The 23,358-nt window shown below is 47.5% G+C and overlaps 1 protein-coding gene across 1 annotated transcript in view; it reads right to left on the reverse strand.

Moving 5' to 3' along the window:
• SMARCAL1 (SWI/SNF related, matrix associated, actin dependent regulator of chromatin, subfamily a like 1) overlaps positions 1–23,358 on the reverse strand; it is a 50,801-nt gene that overhangs the window by 8,939 nt on the left and 18,504 nt on the right. Inside the window, exons 9-13 of the mRNA XM_037132279.2 lie at positions 22,686–22,844; positions 19,592–19,657; positions 11,814–11,954; positions 7,219–7,437; positions 2,115–2,185 (exon numbers count right to left, since the gene is read on the reverse strand). Coding sequence (XP_036988174.2) covers positions 2,115–2,185; positions 7,219–7,437; positions 11,814–11,954; positions 19,592–19,657; positions 22,686–22,844 — 656 coding nt within the window. The remainder of the gene's footprint in view (positions 1–2,114; positions 2,186–7,218; positions 7,438–11,813; positions 11,955–19,591; positions 19,658–22,685; positions 22,845–23,358) is intronic.

Raw genomic sequence — 23,358 nt, forward strand, 5'->3', positions numbered from 1 at the left:
AGGCCATAAAATCAACCTGGCCAGCTCCTAATCATCAGCAGAGGCCCCAATATTCCTAAGGCCCCTCTCCCCTCTGAATCTCAGACATGGATTGCTTTACTGCTCTTTCCCCACATCCCTAAGTTGCCAGGCTGGAAATATTTGCCTACCATGATAACCTTGGCTTTTGTATTGAAAGATGCCCATTAAAAGGAAAACAGACAACAGAAAAAAAAAAAAAGAAAAACAACTAGTAGAGAAAATTAGAGTTTTAAGATTAAAAAAAATTTACCATCTTAACCATTTCCTTCCCCCCTCCAGCTATGATTTTAGAGAAAGAGACAAGAGAGGAAGAGTGGCTTCTTCTCGTATTTGGCTGTTTCTTGTATGTGCCCTGATTAGGAATCAAACCTGCAACTTTGGTGTACCAGAATGATGCTCTAAACAACTGAGCTACCCAGCCAAGGCTGAGTTTGAAGAGATATAATCTAATTTCTACTTATTAGCTGAGTGACTCTCAAGTCCAGAGACTCCCATGAAATGTACTCAGTTTCTGCATTTAAAAAATGGGGCTAATATGACTTATTCTAGTGATTTTACAAAGAGGCTGTAAATGTGAAATGAGTTAACAGATATCAAAATTGGAAATGATAAAGCACTCTGTAATTTATAATGGAATTTTTAAAAAGTACGTATGAGGTATGTTATGGACTGAAGGTTTGTTCTGTGTGCCCTCCCAGAATTCATAAATGAGCTGGTACTGGAAGGCAGGGCCTACGGGAAGTGACGGACTCAGGACTATTGTAAGAGATTCCAGACAGCACCTTGTCCCTTCCACCACATGAGGACGCAGAGCAGAGAGTGCTGTCTGCAAGTCAGGAGGGAAACCCTCACCAGACTCTGAATCTGTGGGTGCCTTGAACTTGGACTTCCCAGCCTCTGGGGCTATGAGAAATACTTGTTGTTTAAGCCACCGCAGCCCAGCAGTCTGTGGTATTTTTGTTATGGCAGTCCGCACGGCCTAAGACAAGGTACCACCAAGTTTATGTGTGAGGTGCCAACATAATTAGATTTACAATTTCTAAAGAAAAAGGTTGGCTCTAAACCCAGCACTCAACACACACTGACTTCCGTGGGTCACAAGCTGAGCGAGGGAGGCAGAGGACCGACACCCTTGCCATCTGTTATTTAGCAACAGACGAGAAACAGGCGGTGGGGGGCAATTCAGATCTGTTTCTGGGAGAGAAGTTTCCAGGCCATAAACGCTCATTAGAGTTCATGAGCCCTGTCGCAGTGTCACAGATGAAAAGGGCTGTGCCTGCGGGGTGAAGCAGAGCTGGCGAGCTGGCCAACAGTCAGCAGCCCTTGCGCAGACTCCTAGATTTGAACAACACAGTAAAGTCTCACCACAAGAAGGGCACGGAGGGAGAGGCTGCTGGGGCCGGAGGGCTGGCGGCTGCGGAGAGGGTGGGGCAGGCTGTGCGGCTCAACATGCCCACAGATCTTGGTCCCCACGGCCCATCTGCCACTGCTCAGCCCACGCCAGTTCACTCTCATTGCAATGTAAGCACTTGGACCACTATCCCGCCAGAGCCTCACGGGATGTAGAACAATAAAAAGTGAGGCAAACTGCACATCACTGGAATGGCCTCAGGTTTCTGCCACGGTGATGTCTGAACATGAGTGGGTTTCTTTAAAAAAGGCAGACAACTGAGTTTTTTAAAAAGTCAGTGAATACATTTATGAAGAGAAATGATTAGTTCAAATTTAGTGTGGAAGGTGGAAGGAGAACTCAGTGTGACTACGACAATGGCCACGTGCCCATACCTTTTGAACGAACTTCCCTTCAGTGTGGGCTTCAGCCCACCCTTCCCATAAGTGACAGCAGCTGCAGCTCACTTGGGTTGGGGCAGGACCTCACAGGGCCCCCAAGCCCGTCCTGGTAGCGCTCCAGACACAAGCCTCCCCGTGCCCCGTGGCCGACGAGGCCTTGCGCCCTAAACCTCACACTCCAGGCTGTAATCGGCATCCCTGATCGCGTCTCACAGGGCAGGGCGAGCATCGTGGCAGACCGAGACGAGAGGTGCTCCTTCTGGGAGGTGAGAGAGAGAAGCCAACAGCTGGCGACCACTTACATGACACACGGGACTTTGGCTTCCGCTGTTCTGTTGAAGTAGAGAATGAGGGCTGCTCTCTGCTGTCCTTTCTGTGGAAACAGAAGTCGAGGGTTTAACGTCTCCCACTCTGAGGACTCTGAGCTAAGCCGACGTAATTATCACCACCATGAGCTCGAGGACTCCTAAAGCTTGAACACCCACCGCCAGAGCCAAGTGGCCCTCACTTACCTTACCACTCGCTTTGGCCAAACCACAGCAACCGCCTGAGCTCTGCTGACCCGCTGAAATGCAGCCTTGCTAAATATCCCTGTTCACTGCAGCCTGGGGACAACTTATACACAACACGTCATGTTCGGTGTCTCTTGCTTCCCCCTTTTCTTCTGCCAGGCTGTGTCCACACCCAGCTGACAAAGCTCACCTCCATTCAAGGCTTGCTGAATTAATTCCAGTAGACTGCCACTGGTTTATTCTAATACCATCTCAAAACCATTACTTGTATGTTTTGGGCCTGTCTCTGACATAAAGTAAATGACTCCCAAAGAGAAGAAACCGTGTTTTCTCTATAGTTTGCATCTAAATAAATGCTAATAAAGAATGGGAACAGAGGAGACGCTATTACCAACATAACAGAGGGTAGCACGTGTTTCACTCTGGGCTCCCAGAGATGAAGAGATGTTGACCATCACGGCAGGGCCGCCGTCTCCTCCCACCTGCAAAGGTGCTGCCTGCTCAGAAGAGCTGCTTGCTGCGAACAGTGCCTTTCCTCTAGGTCCTGACGAGAGAGGAGGAGGAGGACACCCCGGGAACACTGACGGTCGCAGGGGCAATGCGGGGTAGTGGGCCCACTTCGCACTTATGTGTGTCACAGCAGCGGAGGCCGTTTTGTGGCAGCAGCCCAGTTTGCTAGCTCGCACTTCCTGCGAACTGCTGTTGAAGATGCCACTCCATGGCACTGGCATTGTACCCCAACTTGTTTCTCAGGGCAACTTTCCGTAGGCCTCGTTTACCCTGATGAAGCTCTGTCCACATGCAATCTTTCACCTGTGGCCAATGGGCTCAGAAACTTCGTGAGTCCATTCGTGTGCCCTCGAAGGGTCCCTCACAGCCAAAGCCTTCAGAGCAGGCCCGACCCCACGGCCCAGCAACTTACTGCTTCAAATCTATCCTCACGATACGTCGGTATCAGTGCGCACACTCGCGTGTAAGCTACTTCTTCAGTGTAGTATTACTTAGGCTAGAGAACGGTTGAATTAACTTAAAATCCAACTTAAAACGCCTGGCAAAATTTTACTAAACCATGTGAGAACACATTACACTGTGTTTTAATATATTTTAAAAGAACATTTAACAACATGGAAAAGTTTTCATGTTATGATTTAGTAACTTTTGTTCCTCACTTGATGTGTATGTTTATATGGTTCAATTCTACTTTAAAAATATATATGCTTATAAGTTATATATACATTTATATATACATGAATATATAAATATATACTTTAAAGCAATATATGAACATTTCTTTAAAAATCCAAATAATAAATGCTGAAATTAGGTGATATAAAAGGTAAGTAAATCTTTTTACTATAGTGATAAACCTATTTAATAAATGTTAATTATAAGTACTTTTCTTTATTTTTCAGACTTTATACACTAGATACCTACTGAACTTTTAATGTGAGAGAAATCGATAGTTTTACCTTTTAAAAAACTCCCCCAAACTCTGCAGGCAGACTACCAGTCCGTTAATGATCTCATTTGCTTTGCCAGCCACGGGTAAGAAACTTTTAAATTACCTGCATTTTCTGTTCCCATCCCTTAGACTTTTATGAAATTAGACCCCCTGGGGTTTCCAGTTTTTTTTTTTTTTTTTTCTACGTTGGACATCTGAACGGACTGCCAAGCGACAGAAGGGTGAACTGGTCTTGTCACCAGCAATCTGCATGGACTTGTTCCACTTTTCTGCTCCTGCTCTTGCTGATCAAAAAACGACTTTAGACGAAAGATGATTAGAGCCAGCTTTTCTTAGCCTATGAAGAGGTATCTATTATTTCAGCTGAAAATGAGAAAAGGCTTTAATAGCTGTACATTATATTTTATAAATTGGCTGCTTCACCTTGGCTTCTGTGACTTAAAAGCTTTTTAAAAATGTCTTCCTCCAGATGGGAAGTTGTGTGGGAACCGAGAAAAAAATCACTTTCTGACAGGTCAGCAGTGCTTTGCTGGAGCCACCATGCTGTCCAAAACTGTGGGGACACCTGGGCCTGAAGAGTAACTATAAAGTGGGGTGTTGGGGGGTGACTTTCTATAGATCCATAGGACCTCCTCACTTGACTGAAAGCCACAAAACCATGATTCCCCATGTCAACTCTTCTGGCTCGGGATTCCATAGCTGGTCAAGGTTTGGCAGGAACGTCAGCAGCTACCTCATCTCGCTCCCAGCTGACACTGGCCGCCCTTCCTGAGCTGTCGGGTGGTGCTCCGATTGGATCCACTTCACAGGTGTGCCAAACAGTGGCTTTAGAGTAAGGAAGGTTCGGGTGGTCCAAACCACTAAGCTCAACACTTGTTTTCTACTTGGATTTTTCCATTAAAAAAATGAATTTACATTATAGAACACAAAGGGGAACCACATTTTCTAGGATTTAGCTTATTATCAGAAAGACTTTAGTATCTGGCTTCAGCAAGATGTTGAAGGTAGTCTGTATCAACTCAGTTTCTCTCTTCTGGGGACAAACTCTTCATTTTCCTAGGACCCCACAGAAGCAGATAGCAACTCTCAAGCACAGGGCAGGGAAGAGCTCTAGGCTCTTTCTCTGCAGGATTTTTGAGGAATTATACTGCAATTTAGACTTCATTTTCATAATGTGCAAAACACAGTAAGACTCTGGGATTCTGAAGGAGCAGAGAAGATAATCACCCTACAGGTGGGATTCTGGGCAGTTGGTGTTCTCCTGATATATTTTTCCAGCAACAAGCCCATCGGGGCCTGCCAAAAGGAAGCAGGCCATGGCTTCCTTTTTTAGGTAAGAAGACATCAAAAATCCCAAATAATTTAAGGGATTTGCACAGCTATCAGAGTTATAAAGCACCCAACATGCCTGACTTCCACGGCTCAGCCTAGTCAATTCACATCACTGCCTGTAAACTCAGAAAACCACACTCCCAGGTTAAATCTGAAATCACGGAAAGAGCCACTCACCCAATTTCAGGAACCGTGCGAGTTGGCAGGAAGCTTAAAACAGCACGTCCAAACCTTGCTGCTCTAAGCACAGAATTCTCACACATCCCTTTCGTTTTCTTTTGGCAACACAGCACAACTTATAGTAGTTGTGGGACTTTCATCCTCAATTCGAATGCCCACTAATTGCCTTTTCGGTTGTCTGTTGTGGCTATTCTCAAGCTGGTTCAGGAGGTGGACCAGGAACAGACTGACTTCCATCACACACACAAGCATAAACTAAAACATAGCATTTAATAAACATGCAGGTCCTCACATGATCACACATCTGAATTTTTTCATTAACATTATATTTGCTGTACTTATTCGCTGGCTTTCTTATTTGGCAGAGTTCACGAATGGAGAAAAGTATACCTTAAAGCACAGGTGGCAAACACAAGGCCCAGGGGCCGAATCCTGCCCTCCACCTTGTTTTATCTGGCTCGGCATCTTGTTTCTACCCTGCAGCAGCACTGAGCTCTCACTTAACCATTAAGGAGCAGTTACACTCACACAGTCCTAAAATTGTATTTGGCCCTTTGAAGGGAACCGTGAGGCTGATGTGGCCCCCAGTGAAAATGAGTTTGATACCCGTGCCTTAAAGGTTTAAGAAAGTTATAAGAAAAAAGTTAAAATTGAGGAAAAAAATTCCATTCATTAAATTTTATCTCTGGAAATTGGAAAAATCCGCCAAAACTGATTTTAGCAATGGGATACTGGTTCCGCTCATGGTTCCACTGAAGTCCAGTTTCAGAACCACTGGTCTGCACATCCGCATCAGCACTGTGAACTTGGCTTGAAACTCCAAGGCGAGGGGATTATGCCTGTCACTTCTCCCAGGCTACCCAGATTTTTAAATGTAATACAGCACAAGTCACATACGGCTTGACACCTGACCGTGCATCCTCCTCCCTACCCTACCCTCTGGTTCTCGGAAGTCACCAATTAGTCTGCTCAATCACATGGTAAAGTAACATTTTTTTGAAAAATCACACATTATTTTATAAGCTTCCAGAAGGCTGAGACCGCACCTAGATCTAAGTTTCTTTATACGGGGTAATATTAAGCCCAAATAATGCTTTATAATAATGTCCAAAATGTCAATGATTGTTATTTTCTTGGTAATGAAAATTACAAGGCTTTGTCCCAAGAGGGCAGAAACGGAGCTGGTGCAGGTGAGCTTGTAGTACTTAGTACAGTGAGACACTAATGACGGATATGAATGAAAGTGTTTTGAAAAGATAAAACCACCATAGTGGAAAGAGGCCTAAAAACACAGGGGTACCAGGCTTGGACAAAGCCTCGGCTCTGCCACGGAGCAGCCACGAGATCTTATGCGAATCACAGTCTCTATGAGCCTCGGTTTCCTTGCCTGTTGCCTGTAAAATGGGAATCCTGCCAACCATAAATGACTGCAATAAGAAGGCAAAGGATTAGGAAGGACTGAAAACTCGACATTGTTAAATAACTGCCAACTTGTTATTCTGACTAAAGCAAATGACTTGGGATGGTTATGGAGTTAATATGTACATCAAATACAGGTAGAACTAATTTCTCACAACCATTCCTATGCTGAGGCATTCTCAAAATACACTATGCATAAATTCTAGCTTTCCTGGAGGGATTCAGAAGATACATCATCATGACACAGTTGCCCTGGAGTTGGTTTTATGGCCATCCATCAACAGCGATCCACACAAGCATAAAACCACAAATGAATAGATTTTTGAAGTAGACTAGGCAAGCTGAGAAATGAAATGGGCTCACTGTCCTTGCCCGGGGCGGTGGGAAGAGAGGACTGGAAGGCAAGCTCAGAGAACTCTGGGCAATGTCCACGGAACCCCTTCTGGGAAGAAACACCTGTGAATACAACGTCCCAACCCCCATCTCCAGCCCCAGACTCACAGATTGGTCCTTGGTGGTCATCTCCTTGGCCGCAGCATTCAGGGATGCTCTGGCCTTGGTGTTGATCCGACCTGGGGCCACCACCACCATCTTGCGCTGCTTGGCTGGCAGCTGGGAAAGGACGTCCGCTTTGAGGCGTCGCAGCATGATCGCTTCCTCCAGCAGCAGCTTCAGCTCTCCCAGGCTGGAGGAGCCCGAGTAGTCCCATCCCCAGGCAAGCTGTGGAGGGAGAACCGAGACACGGCCCATTCAGAAACCCCAGGCCCAAGGGAACAGGGCCGTCACCTCCAGGTGGCTTCCTCTTCTCACCGCTTTCTCTTCCCCAGCTTTGCTCCGCAGGAGAAACAGGAAGGAAAAGGGCAAAGCCAGTCAGGATGAGGCAGACAAAAACCATGCATCATGGTGTTCTACCACCTGGCATTAACCTGCTTTCTAGCAGCAAGTACAGGATGCCAACGGTTTGGTGGCCATTACACTAAAAAACCAACAAGACACTCAGCTTGTCAGACTATTCCTGTATACTAAACCCAGAAATAATATTCCTTAGGGCTTATCCCAAAGAGTCCACCATACAATGTCATAGCTAATGTCAGTAATGCATTTATTTGACGAGATTTATAGGAATTTAAAAACCTGTTGTTCCTCAGTATGAGTCACGCCAACACATCCAAAAGCAACATAGTCAACAAAACTGCAGTGTGGGCAGTGGTGGGATCGGGGAGGAGCCCGGAACACAAGTTTTTGCCAGTCTGGCTGACCAGACATGGGTCTCAAAGGACCAGGCAGGCCTTCATAAACCTGGCCCCTCATTTGGTAGCTCAGGGGAGGCAGCGAGCAAAAATGCCTACTTCCTGCTTCACAGTTACAGGTGTTTCCAGTTAAAATAAAAATCCTACCTTTCACCAACAATGTTCCTGGAAACAGAACTGATTTCTACAGTCGTATAAAAAACCAAGGAACCAGGCTGTCTGCTGCCTTATATTGTTAGCCACTCATCTCCTCTCCTGCCTCGCCCTCGCCGGGACTGTACACTACTGAGCCCTGTTCATTTTCCAGGGCCAGTGGACCTCGCACAATTGTGGAGACATGGTAGATGTCCTATAAACCTTTGCTAAATTGAAAATTAAAAGAGGAAGTCAAAGGTAGAGAAATGAAATAATCAAAAACTAAATCTTTAAAAAATATCTCTGAAATCCACAGGAAGTTCTCATCAAACGCCTTTAAGCTGCAGGGTCAAAAATGAGCTGGGCATGATGCACTCTCTCCTGTGGCCTCTGTTCATGCAGGAAGCTGGGCACACACGCAAAGCGCGGCCACGGCCTCCCGGCTTCTTTAAATGAAAATCATGCTGGGAACAAATGGTATCATAATTAATTTGGATATCGTGCTCCTAAGTTCTAATATTATCAGCTCTTAATCTTGCAGGTTAAAACCCAATACCAAAGATTTTAAATTGGACTTTGTAGTAATCACAACCCAACACACTTTTACTGAAAACTTACCACACACCAGGCACTGGGCTGGGTGGAGGAAAGAACACAAAGATGAGGAAAGCACCGTCTCTGACTGGGTTACTGGGTGGCGGGGGCACAGCAAGAAGGCAGGGAAGGGTGACTCTGAGGACAGCACAAGAAACCGGGGAGATGGTGGCGGAGACTAGGAATGCAGGCAAGGACAGTATGGGAGTCAAGGCAGTGAATTCCATCCTCGGCCCCTTCCACCACTGGCTAGCCATTACTCCACGGGCCCCAAGAGTCAAGGGAGAGAAGATCCTTCTCAGAAAGTGGATTATGTGCAAATAGAACAAAGGTACAAATCAGACATGAAGGGTTTGAGGGATCACATACACATTATACAGTGTGGAATGACCCACAGAGAAAGTGGCTCACCAATTTTGTTAAAGGAGTATATTTAATAACTGAGAAATTTTCTGTCTCAATAACAAGCTAAAAATGGTTGGCAATTAACTATGCAAAGCACTAGAATTTACATCATAAATACTTTGTTTGAATGTAAGTGGATATTTTTTAAGTACTTGAAAAGTTTTATGTTCTTTTTTTAAAAAGTACTTAAAGATAAGGCAGACAGTCTTATTTGCATCATGATCGTGCAGAGCAAAGCTCTCCCCTCACAAAGGGCATGGGCAGTGAGTACACTGCAGTCACTTCTCCAAAGTCAGTGGCTTCGATGCAAACAGTGGCTCAGCATATTTGTGACGTGACTACAGAGCAGAAATCCTTAAGGCCTGAATTCATGAGATTTTAAGAGTCCAGCTTGTCCTCTGCAGCAGGGACACTGCCCACAAGAAAAAGGCCAGATTCAGAGTTTTCAAAGTCACAGCAGAGCAACTGGGGAAAAGGAGAGGCAATCTGCACTAAAGAGAGGCATTGTCAAAGTTTGGAGTTCAAATGCAGGGCATGTGGAACCTCATGGGAACAGCGTTTAGACGTTTGAGAAGTCTGACCTCACACACTGATGAGTGATGAATTCAGCGCCTTGCCGTAGAAAAGTAGCAATCAGAAAGAGAGGTTAGTGAATCTTTCCTCTGGTTTTCAGATTACGGACATCCTGGAGACCGGATTAGGGAAAGCTACTGGGGAAGAAGATGAAAGCCAGCCGCACCCACACCCCACTGTCAGCAATGACCCTGACTGGGACTTGTGCTTCCATCCGGCAAGGAAAACCAAGATCCCAGCACACCGGCAAACAGATGGGGGTTGCATCCCACTGGAGGGTCTGAGACAGTGAAGGCACCAAAGCCAACCAGGAGGATAAGGCCCTAGACTACATGTCTCAGCTGGTTAAGGGGGAAAAATGAATACCCACACAAAGTGAATACCCACTTCAGTGGACACTGAATACCCACACAATGGGGCTGATTCACTGGGTCATTCTTTCTCAGGTTATGTTTGGGGATAGACACTGGAAATGTACACAGACTTTGGCCACCTGGTCTATGGCTGTCAGACACTAACGGATTTCCCAGCTCAGGCCCCAGAACATGCTGGATGCACCAAGAATTACGTAAGGGAGGGATTTATGGATGACAGTCTCAGAGAAAGACCTCACAAGTGCTTGGGGCTACCCCAGGCCTCACTGGCTACCCTATAGGTTAAACCTAGCTTTTGTATACTCTGAAAAGGCAGCTGGCAACATTATTACTGCCCAGGGTGATAGGATGTCAGATCGGATCAGCCCATACTAGAAACCTGCAGCTGCGAAGGGACCACGCCCAGGCCCCAGCATACGACGCGGGCCCATTTCCTCTGGTCACCGAAGTCTCAAACTGCAGAGGTGAGCAGGGGACCAGCGAGGCTTAGGCCATGTCGGGAGAGTCCCAGAACAGGGAATCTCTGCCAAATTCACCTGTGCAAAGACGGAGCTCACGCATGCCAGGCACGTGGCCTGCAATCTGTTGGCTGATGAAGAGATTGAGTGATAAAAGAGAAAAACAGCCAACTTTCCCTCCTCTGAACCTCCTCGACTCCTTCCCTCTGGCTCACCAGAGAGGATGTTTGTAGTAGCTACAATTTTTATGCCCTATATTCAAAAGTGAGAAACTGGGGGACCATGGCAGCCATCCTCTGTTCGGCAAGACCGTCCTTTTGAAGTGGGCAGCTCCAGAAGAGACACAAAGGCACCTGTGAGGAGGACGGTGCTCGGCTCAGCAGGCTTCATCAGATCAATGAACACTAATAGAGTCATTGGAGGAATTCAGGACTTGTGAATAACATGGTTTAAAATGTTGATTTTCTCTGCTTATCCAAGGAATCATTGTGGTGCATATTACCTTCCAGTCGTATATGAGAGAGGAAGAGAGAAGAAGGAAAGAAGAAATGGAGGGAGGAAAAGTTCTGCATCCTACTTTTGTCCACTCTCGTTATCTCCCCATGTCACTAAATACACATTTCTTTCCACTTAAACGAAATGGGGTTTTAGAAATCGAGATTTTCATTGCCATGGCCTTTGTGTTTATAAAGCTTCCCCTGCCATCTCTGGAGAACAGAAGCTGCACAGATTGTAGCTCCGGAGGTACCTGCTGCCCTGGCGCCAGGCTCACAGAAATGACGTGTGGGTCGGAGGCTCTGCTCACTACGAGGAGTCAGGCTCACTGGAGAGAGCCCACCGAGGCAGCTTGAGATCACGCTCCCCGCTCCTCCTGCCCAGAGGCTTCCTCTGCCTCTGTTCTCACTTTCCCAGAAGAGTTTTCGCATTCCTGCCATGCCAAAGGACTTTCACCTGCCTCCTCATCGACTCTCTTCCCCCTGCCTAGGGCCTCGCCCTCACCTCCAGCTCGTCCCCGTCCTTCCCGGCAGGAGCTGCTGGTTCTGTGAGTTCCACACACCTAAGCGTTAGCCACTGGTCCCTTCACTGGGAAACACCGACCTAGAATCCCCGAAAGCATTAAAACTAGGAGGGATTGTTCTCATCTTCCCCCAAGGACACTCCCAGGTCAGAGTAGAGCTAAAATCACTTCGGCTCCCTGGTCAGTGCTCCTCTGATCATACCACCATCCAGGAGACACGGACAGAAAGGCAGGTGTCAAAATCAGGGCGACAGGTGGGTGGGCTAGTGAGGAGAGCAAGAACAAATACCTTCTTGGCATCACAGTAGCGAAGTCCAAAGGCATGAAACTGAGGGAAGAATGTGGGCTTGACGGCGATGATCTGCGTGTAAAGCTCTGCAGGTCGTGACATGGCTGGCGTGCCGGACAGTAAGATCACACGCTTGGCAACCTAGGAAACAAAGAGCCAGAGGTGCTAAGGACAGAGGAGCACATGGGGACCATCCCAAATGCCCCAATGAGACAGGAGCCCCAGGGAAGGCAAAATCCCCTGGAAACCAGCACAAAGAGCTTTCACTTCCTGGGCACTCTTCTTGCAGGCAGCTCTCGAGTTTAATTATCTCAGAACCGAGGTGGATCTAGACCCCAAAGACACTAATGACCAGCCATACTCTAGAGCTGGGGTCCCCATCCCCTCGGGCTGCGGATCGGTTCTGACAAAGGCCTGTTAGGAACCGGGCTGCACAGCAGGAGGTGGGTGAGGCTTTGCCTGCATTTCTGCCTGAGCTCTGCCTCCTGTGGAAAACGGTCTTCCATGAAACCGGTCCCTGGTGCCAAAAAGGTTGGCGACTGCTGTACATTGAAAAAAAAAAAAAAAAAGCACATGTGTGTTCTGAGAACCTCGTGGCGTGACCCATGTAAGCAGCTGCATGTCATCGCCTAAATGGCCTTCGCAGCGCCCTCGCCCATCTCCACGCTGGCACTTCACACACGACACTGAACTCTCTTTTCCGTCCCCCTCAACAGACTGCAGGCTTCCCGACCTCAAGGATTTGGTCCTGCTCACCTTCAGTTTCTGTAGCACAGTGCCTGGCACAAAGCGAGTAATTAATAATGTTCACCATATGTTGAAAAATATTCACGAGGTAGCTAATTAGTGTCCTGGGGACCAAGGAGTAAACTCCCAGAATCCAGCACTGGAAGAGAAAGCGGAAGCCAGGGCAGTAGCAACAGGCCTGAACTTCCAGCATGAATTCTGACATCCAAGTTGAACTTCGGAGCAGATGACACCTAGGACCAGCCCTAGCTCACTCCCAGGACGAAATGTGTAACTGTGATTTGGTTTTCTTTAGAGGAAAACAAAAGGCCATCGCTAACTCAGCTGCACAACGCTTTGAGCCCAGAGAGCCCCGACTGAAGTCCATTTTGAGCTAATAAGGACTTTAAAGGTGGGACCCAGACCCGTTTACCTACACAGAGTGGGTCTGCAGCGGCGCAGCACTGGGCAGAGCGGAAATCAAAGTCGGTTCATTCCAACGACAAACTCCAGGTTTCTCACTCCCCCGACACCAACCTGACCCCAGAGGATCAGACCCAAATATCCCACCTCTGTATTAGAATATGTAATCGTCAAAGATTACCGGAGATGAAATTCATTTTGGCTCTGGGAAGGGACCCTACTGCGGAGCTTGGCTGTCGAGAAATAGCTTGTTAACCACTGAAACCTTGAGTTAATGACAGTAGTATAAGGTAGTATAAGGCAACCACACGCAGTAAATCACCTAGGGGAGGAAATTAGGTTTTCTAATGGATACACTTGCCTCATAAAAATAAATAAATAAATAAAGGTGCAACAGAGGGAAGAGAAATGAGTCCTTATAAATGTAAATATGCAGTATATACAATTCTCAAGATGCACTTTTGCCCTCTCCGCAGCCGCCAGTACCGACGTGCATTGTGACAGGAGAGCTATGACCTTCCCCAGCCATCATTTCCCCAGCTCAATCACCCAGGCCCTCTAATTTCCTGCAGAGTTTAATGCAGGCTCATTAAAATAACAATGAGCTTCTTGAATGATGCCTGTAGCATCCGCTTGCCTTGGCTCAGGACCATTTTAATGAAACAGGGAAAATGAAAAGTCTTATCAATAAGAGAAAATCACCCCGTCATCCCAAACCCATTCCCCAGGTCACTGCTATTGTTGCCTGGGGATGGAGCCTGGGCAGCGGCTCCGAGATCAGGTGACGGAAATTCACCCCAGGGTCCTCCATCAGACACTTACAGAACAGACTTCATCCTGACTCGGTTCTCCCACACACTGCTCAGGCTCGGGGTGACAGAACCGTTGATAATGGACATTGGTGGGTGTCTGGAAGCAGAGGCTGCATTATGGAAAAAGGCCAGCTTGGAAAAGAAACCAGCATGGAGTCTCATCTGTTAGGAAATGACTTAGCCTGCTCCCTGCTCAGCCCCAACGCGTTCGTATTGTCATCACTGTCATGCATAATGCTTTTATCGTGCTCAGCTGCACGGCATTTATATGTCACCCTCCACCTCTGAGAACTTCCACTCTAGGAAAATATAAATGCATAAATCTACATAAATCAACACTACATTGAACACTTTACAGTTAATTCCTCTATAAGGCAAGAAAGTAGCACCCAAGAAATCCACAATGGAACAATGTAAAAAATCATCTCTCTTTGGTCTGAGAAATTATGTGATTCACATGAGCAGACACTGTTGGGGGCAGATGACCTTCAAGGCCAGGGGTACAGGGTGGGATGCCTTGCAGGCTGAGAGCAGGACATGTTGGAATGCATGATTCAAAGTAATTCAGTGCAGTAATTCAAAGTAGAGAGCCTGCACACAGACTTTAAAACAGGAGTCAAAAGAATATTCTATTGTAGGATAAGAGCTGAAGTTGTTTTTTAAGTCCATACAAAAAGCAGTCTGGGAATTCTTCATCACTTTCCACAGACACCTCTTTTTTTTCCCCAACTGAACCAATAACCAGCTTTACTGAATTACTCTGAAATAATTCAGAATTCTTGGTGAAATAACATACTTCACCAAACCCCAGGTTAGGACAAAAGTCGTGTTCCCCAAAGCTTCGTCCCATTCTTAGAGCCAACACTCTTCCCAACGGTGTTCTCAGTATAGGTTATGCTACAGGCAAAGCCCCCTATGATTTGGAAACAGAACATGAGAAGACAGGTGATGCCAAAGAGGCCAAGCCCACACCACCCAAGGGCCCCAACACTCGTTAGTCCTGAGGCATCAGGGACATTGAGCTGTGTTTTAATTAGTTCAGAAGTCATTACAGAACCTTGGGAAAGAAGGAGAGTGACAAGCACAGTTTAGGTACAAGTGACCCAAGTACGCAGAGCAAGAACGAGTGCAGGACTGTGACCACTCTCCAAGAAGTAACAAGAGAGTCAACATCTGTAATTAAATTGAAAGCCTGAGCACAAGAGGGAAAAAAACTCGAAGTTTAGGAGAAATCCAGGGATGGCAGACTGGGTATCAGACTGAGCTTCTGCTCTTCACTGCTCCTGACAGAGTCGGCTCCCGTGACAAATTAGACCTCACCTAGACAGATGCTATCATCATGACCACTGCTGACCAGAGGCCGCCCAGGACCAGCAGGGCGCCACCCACCACTCAGTGGCACCTGGTAAGTGGACTTCCCGAGTCGCTGGTTAGACACTTCACATAAAAATGGTTCCTGGTAGGTTCCAGCCTTTTCCAAAGAGACAAAGTCCCAGGCACAAGTCTGGACAGCACCGTCCTCACTAACTGATCTGCATGATCACTGTCAGGCTTTCAAGCTGGGTGAGTATCGCTGCTTTGGCGTTAATGAAACCCGGGTGCCACATATAAGGCAACTAGTTCTGGGGTAAAAACGAACAGAATGAAGACTGCAACTACAGCTGTACTTCTTCGAGAACACGGAAACGTTATGAGCACGCATGAAATGGTATACGGGGTTGGGCAAAGATAGGGTTCCAGCTGTTCACATGAAAAACACCACAACAACGAAGAAACAGTAACACGAGCGTGAACTGTTTCATGGACCACAACGGTAAACCTGCTCGTGCCCCGCCCTGCAGGTCCAGCAGAGCAAAGTCACGTCGTTCTGAACTTCAAGGCACACGAAACACTCGTGCACAGTATTAGTACAGCACACGTAAAGTGGGGGGGGGTCTCTTGGGGAAAAAATAGTCTATTTTAACTATTACCAGTCCCACAATTTCACTTTAAGATTGATTCCATGATGAAATTGAACAAATTTATCAGAACGGCTGGGGCGCAGGGGCTCCTCCTACAGTCTGGTCACCCCGGGGCAGGGTCGCCACGCTTTCTGGACACAGAGAAACTGGGTTTTCCACTCCCCGCTTGCATATTATACGGAACGATGGTCATTGCTGCACCGTATGCAACAGCCAAAGCCTGGTTACAAATCCATCACAGGGAACAGGTAAAACAGAGTGTGACAGATTTATTCCAGAGGATTCTATTTGTGAGAATGAGGTCAAGTCACCTGGCACGAAGTGGGATAATCCCCAACACACACTGTTACGGGAAAAAGAACAAGTGCAAGACTGTGGCTGTAGAACACTCTGAGAAGGGAGAGAGGAAACACGCGTGTGCTCACGTGGACACAGGTTACATTTCAGAGGTAGACCTGAAAATATGGTAAGCATGGCTGCCTTTGGGGAAAGAAATCAAGGCACTGGGGATCCCAAGCTGGGAGAAGGAGTTATTTTCACTTTATACCCTTTTGTACTATTTGCTTATATCATCTGTTTAAACTACTCAACGAAAAAAGAAAAAGAAAAAGCTCATACGTTTCAGTTGGACCGGTATTCTCATCTCATCTAGTCAATCAGTAGATAAAAATAGTAAAATTTTTACTGCTCACAAAAAGACAAACGTTTATTAGGAAAGAATGGTGGGATTCTGGGGCCCCTTTTCCCTCTAAAGGAATAATTGGATGTTGTTAATAAAGTTACAATCCTGTTGTAACAATAAAAAGCACTGCAAGCAAAACACGGCTAAAGAAAAGCCACACGCACCTCACTGCTCCGAAGGGAACACAGTGGAGCGCGTGGCCCTGTGACCCAGGCCGAGACGGACAGGAGGCGGGTGTGCCTGGCCAGACTCAAACTCTCAGACGTCGACCAGAAGGTAAAATTATGGCCCAGCAATTGTGAGTAGAGAAATTTGTCTTATGAGGGCAAAGTTTAATAAAGCTACTAATATACAGATGATGTTGATTTGCAGAATTACTTATAATAGCAAAATAATGTTCAACTTAGAAGGGTTAAATTATGAAATGTGTATGTAACAGACGCTCAACAACCATTAAAAATGATGATCATGCCCGACTGACAGATTAGAAAAATAACCAACTGTTAACAGTGGTTTTCACTGCTGGAGGGACTAAAGAAGACTATAAAAATGTTCTTTATAGTTTTCTATCTTGCCTACCACACTTATATGTAAAAATAGAACGTTGCTTAGTCCAGGCAAACACGGCTATGAGAGCTGTCACACCTCCCAGGGACAGTGACACTAGCTTCTTACAATCTAGGCAACATGTCCTCTACTCGTCATTAACGAAACCCACATTTTCTGGACGTGACCTTGCTCAGCTGTCTCACAGACTATATTATATAAACTAATTATTATGCACATTCGCTGAGAGATCTTGAAACATTAAAAATCTTGATATACACTGAAAAGTATATATCTTGATAAATATTAAAAATCTTGAAATATGAGAATATAGTAGTTCTAAGACATGCAGGGGTTGGAGGAACAATCGAATGGTATTAAATTATGTCCTCATATGGCCTTTGTTTTTTTATTTGTATAAGTTTTAGGTGTATAACTTTATTATTTGACCTCTGGGCACACTACAAAGTGATAATCCCCAGAAGTCTAGTTGCTGTCCATCTGCCTTCAACTGGGAGGCAACCCCTCCTTTTCTACAGGGATTTTTGAGGGCATAGTTTACTTCTTCTTAACTCTCCTCATTCCAAAAACATTTAGATTCATTTCCTTTGCGAATCTGGATCAGTGGCTCTCAGCAGAGATAACAAGTGATTTGCCCCGCAAGGCATGTTCGGCAGTTACCGGGGGCAATTTTGGTTGTCACCATGGAGGAGTACAACTGGCGCTGGCAGTCGAGGCCAGGGAGCTGCCAGACATCCTACCAGGGGCACGGCAGCTCCGCACAACAGGGGATCATCCAGCCCGGAAAGTCAACGGTGCCGAGGCTGAGAAACTCCCATCTGGAGGAAGTACACCCACTCCACCCTGACCGCATTCTGGCCTCACGTGAGGTCAGCCTCATGGGAGGGAGTGGCGGGAAGGCACCATCACAAACAGCAGACTGTACTCCCAACTCCCGTTTTATTGATAATTCACCCAAGTTCTACAGCAGAACCAGAGCAGTATAACGACAGTCAAAGAGATTTGTTTCAACATGTTGCCCTGAAACACGCCCATGACTTTAAAGATGTAAACGCCGTCTTCAACAGCCCGGCTCAGCGGCACACATCTCAGAGCCTGGCGTGTGGTCCTGCGTGCTGACCGGCAACGGCCGCATTAACCAGACGGTTGCTGAGAGGCTTTCCTGCTATACCTTTAATGACAAAGTCCATCCACTGTACAGTTTCCTTTGTCTGAACAATCAGGGGTACAGATTTTAGTTAGAGCTGTGACACTGGAACCACAGTACCAAGGTCTTTGTTAACATTTTTCAAGAGAGTACACATTAAAGCCTCCCCAAAGAAGGGTCAGCACTCTGGGAAAACATTTCATCTAAGAGTGTCCATAAATGGCCCTCTGTTTATGGGTAATATGAGCAGAGAATCAAGGTTTTTAAGTGAAGGACTTTTAAGTTAGGAGCACACGACATAATCCTCCTTTGGAAGATGCAGCATGTTACTTGTTATTATCACGGAACTTGTTATTCCTAAAACAAAACCTGAAACGAGTGGACACTTGTGTATGTCGTATGGGGAGGTAGAAAAAGTAAGTTAATTTTCAAATGCTAATAAGTTGCACCAATATCTAACACAGTGGTTTTCCCTAGCTGAGGTAGAACTTGAACCTTCTTCTAGATAATAAACGCTGCAGCTTTAAAAAGCTGGTGCAATACAAAGACACGAGATAATATGTAAATGAATAAAAACAGCACAAGGCAAACATACTTTTGTTTGCTTAGTGTGCCCCAAAATTTTCCCAGCATCACCTCTGAGATCCTTGCCTTGTTATGACAGAAAAAGCTACTTTCCCAATTTCACTACTCCCCCAGCCCCCAATATTAGGAAAAGGTCACTACTAACAGAAGGAAATACGGGGCAGGGGGCAGTTCCTCTGTTGGGAAACAAAACATGGGTCTGGAAGTGCATACAGACCAGACAGGAGCTGACGCCGCAGGTCAGAACAGAGTGCTTTCACATACAGATTAGAAGAAGCTGTGCTGCAGCATCCCCTCCACCCCCATTCTGCTGCCGGGGCTCCACCAGCCAAAGCACTTGCTTGGGGCATAAACTCAGATCCCCAGGACCAGGTGGATGGCTGCCTCTCCTGTTAACAGCACAGCTCAGGGTGGCTCAAGGAGAGGGCATCAGCTTACAGGGCACATCTCAGCATCACCCACCTCCCTCGGTTTCAGAGCACCATGACGACTGTGCCCTGCAGCAACTTGGAGGACAGGCAGTTTCTGGGGAGCCTTCAGGACACACCGCTGGAGGCGCTCCCTCAGCCTTGTCCAGCAGGAGCCCCAGATGACCTGGAGTGCAGTCAGTGGACTGCCTCTCCCGACCTGGCCTGGGAGAGGCAGAGACAACTGCACTGACCCTGCGCTCCTTGGCAAGATGGTAGGAGGAAAACAGAATCCAGCACCACAGCCCTGAGCAGAGATGCCCTAAGTTGACACTAAATTGCATCCATGGCCCACAGTCTCCACCTTGCAGCCCCTGCTTTCCTGGACCACCTTCCAGCAGAGCTAACCATAGCGGATCTCAATGCCAGGTAGGCTCAGGTGCCAAGTCCACTCTCGGCAGGACTCACCTTGAGGAGGGGCATAGCTGCGCGGCAGCGGGCAGTCTTAATGTTTTTGAGGAAGTGAGATTCATCCTGAAAAGAAGCAGTCACATAGGTGAACAAGGTCAGATCCTGTGTGCATGGAAACAGAACCCTCATTAAGCTCGACCCTGGCGTGGCATCGCCGAGGATCCTCCCTCAGCACCTTCTCATTCAAGGAGACAGCTGTGGTCTGGGCGAGGAGCCCGGCTCTGCTGGGTTTCTCCACTACCTTCCGGGCCAGTCACTTCCTCCTTTAGCACAGTGTTCCACCTACAAAGTGGAGCTGGTGACTGCCCTGCCCTGCCCACCTCACAGGCGGTACTGAACACACTGCTGAGAGGTGGTCTCTGCTTCGTAAGACATGCCTGACCTCTGCCCGGCACTAAAGCAAAGTGTGCTGAAGACCCACTGTGTGCCCTGCCCCGGGGCCCAGCCCTCAGCCCAGGCACTCGCAGGGCAGGAAGGGTTCAGCCACCCTGAGAGCTGACCAGACGACACTGTGAGTGCTGTCGCTGCAGCAGGCGTGACAGAGTACTGCAAGAACTTGGGGGAGGAGAGAAGACAAGATTTCTGTCCTCCAGGGGCTGATGACCATGCTGAGAACATGGAGTTTGAGTATTTACAGCTCTGTATTCTATGCATGAGCAAACTAGAAAATGTAGTATTTTCTAAAGCTCAATGAGTACCTAATACATTCTTATTATTTTGGGGAAAAGTTTTTATTTTGGTATACATTCAAATTACTTGCTATGTGATTCTAAGCAACTACTTGACCTTTCTACAGTGCCAGTTTCTCCATCTGTAAAATGGGTATAATACCAGAACCTCACGCATTGGGTTGTCATAAGTCTTAAAGGGGCTGATACACATAAAGCCCTGAAACAGTCCTGCCACTTAATAACCACTCAATGGTATCAGTCGCCCTAGGACAGGGATACCAGGAATATCCTGGCTTATTGCTAAAGAAGATCTATAAGAACAAATGTCCCCTACCCCTGGTTCTATTTCAACTGAGATGAACTGCCCCCCCAAAAAGGACCTCGAAAGCGTAATGTAGGGGAATGCGAGACGAATCCCCAAATGTCACTGTATCTATCCCCAGAAACCTGGGGTGTAACTAACATTCATTCCCTGTCTGATGATGAGCCCGCATGACAGCCAAGAAAAGGGGTTTTATAGAGAAAATAGCACAACGTCCAGAGGATATGAAAGGCAACAACATACCACTATTATGACTAACCACAGGACTAGCTTCACATTCACAGAACTGACATCTGAGAAGTGCAACATCTTAGAACCGTCACTTTCTGCCTCCCTACAACATTTCTCTGGAATAGGTGGAGGGCAGGGATCTTCCATAAATGAAGAACAAGCCATCGGTGGGGTCAGCGGTTTGCTGAAAGTCGTAGGGCAGGGGAAGTGTTGAGTCAGAAACAGAAACACGGGTGCTCTGAAGCCCCACGCGATCCAGCTTTGGTCAGTGACCCTCCACTCTGCCAGCTCCGCGCCTGTGGGCGACGTGCGTAACCCTCTCACAGTCAGTTTTCGTCGACTGTGAAATGGGGACAGCGTCTGCCCAGGGGCCACTGGGAAGATCAGCGATTACACATCAAGTACCTGATTCAGGATCAGACTTGAGAAATGAAGGCATTATTCTTCCTACACACTGTGGCACCGCTACCATCATCCTGGAGTCTTTTTTTCATGTGTTCATTTTCACATGCATGCTGACATTTTTCAAAGCTACACTTGGATTTGTGCCGAACCAGAAATGGCTCCCCCAAAGATGTGTTACCTTTCAGCCTTGAAAACATGTAAACATTTAAGTTTGCTTATGCTATGAACACAGCATGAGTCTCATGTCCAAATCATAAAAATAGATCCTGCTCTGAGCCGCCACAACACTTAGCTCACAAGTCTATGAAAACACTAAAATGTGCTCTCAGGATCTGTGCACGCGTCTGTCTGTCCCACTGACTGTCCTCCCTCCTTCCCTAGTGCGCTGCTCTGTGCAGGGCGCGGGGCTGGCACTCCACTGTTAGTTGAACCAATGGGTGAAGGCACTCCCCGCCCCCGCCCCACCACCCACACACACACACAGAGTCAGCCCTGCGCCGGGAAACCCACGGCACGAAGTCTCTCTCATACCCTTCCTGACCTGCTCCACTACGAGGCTGCACTGCCCGGGGGACCCCAAACGCCCTTCCCTTCCTCTCCTTCTAGATAAGACAGGCACTCCAACTATGGGCATGGAATTCTCCACGGTCAGGAGAGAATCGTATTTTTCAGAGAAGGAAAACACCACTGGCTTTTAAAATTCACACATTTGAATAAAGAACCCTCCATCTCATCTGGAGGCACTGGGTTTTGCTGTTTTGTCAAAAGGAAAAACATGGGTGAACTTCCACTGGCAATCACCTACCACAGGCTTCGCCTCTGGGTGCTCGCTCTGGGTTCCCTGAACCGGGGCTGGAGGAAACTGCACCCTCTCAGAGTTCTACCTGGGGGCCATGACACACAGTGAGTGCTGACAGAGGGGCCGGTGTGGTTGGAGACCAGAAGGAACGCCGGTGACTGAAAGGAGTGCCCTCACAGCTAGGGGCAGGACTCTAGTAGAGCCATCTTTTAAAAATGACTAGAATAAAAAGTGCCTTCCTGAGAGGGGAGGGAGTGTCCTCCTACCTGTTGGAAGAAAAAGTATTAACCGTCTGAATAGTATGTCTGATAAGAGGGCACCAGGCGCAGGCTCACGGCCACAGTTCCAGAAGCCCCCGGCCAGCCTGGGGTCCACCTGTGGCCTCCACACAGGCCCTCACACCTCAGAGACGGGCTACAAACCCCCCTGCACAGACCTAGTAAGTTCCATTTTCCAGAAAGTTCCCCCAGAAATGCTAATATGTAGCCAGGGCTGAGAACCGCTGAGAGAAATGAAATGTCAGGTCACCACAAAGATGAGGATTTCTGCTCCTGTAGAGACCGAGCGGGGCTCCGTGAGAGTACGGAGAAGAAAGTTCTGTGTGTTTTAAGAAGAAAGTTTCCACCAGGATAAAGTGCTTGAAGACCCTGCCAAGTCACTTACGATGATGACAACTTTAAAAGGGGTCTTTATCTGTTTTTCCAACTTGCTCAGGAGATCAAAGCTGACAATGTTGACCAAGCCAGCTGTCAGGCGGTCCTTGCCGGTCACCACAACATTGATGTGCTCTGGGTTCAGAGACGGCAGCCACTGGAGGAAGGCCTGCGGACGACGTCGGAGAGCAAACCCAAAATGAGGACCCGGCCCGGCAGCCACCAGCTGTGACCCCAGCAGCCACCAGCGGCACTCACTCAGTGTGGGCCGAGACAGCGCCTCCTGGGACCTCGACTCGGTCCCTGTCCCCACACACAGCAACCATCTCCACCCTCCTCTGGCCTGTCTGCTCCATCACCTCCCACGAACAGAGCGCACTGCCTCCCCTCCCAGGCTAGTGCCGCACGGCAGTCACTGTGGGTGTCTGGGAGTTTCATTTCTGTGACCCCTAACTAGACGGCAGGTCTCTGCAGAGAAAGAGCATGACTCTTTTAAGAATTTTATAAAGGAATTTTTAGCAGAGCTTGATACACCGAAGGCACTCATGGTGGTATTTTCTACAAAGCACCTGCTCTCTCCAGAAGTGCTGCCGTCTCTAGCCAAAGCCAGTGGCCAGGGTCAACAGAAGGCCACCAGGCACCTCCCCGTCAGCGTCGGGGTGCTGTTCTGGCGTGCCCGGGCC

Source organism: Artibeus jamaicensis, unplaced genomic scaffold, assembly GCF_021234435.1.
Source record: "Artibeus jamaicensis isolate MK-2021 breed Jamaican fruit bat unplaced genomic scaffold, CSHL_Jam_final contig_1015, whole genome shotgun sequence".
NCBI classification, from domain to species: domain Eukaryota; kingdom Metazoa; phylum Chordata; class Mammalia; order Chiroptera; family Phyllostomidae; genus Artibeus; species Artibeus jamaicensis.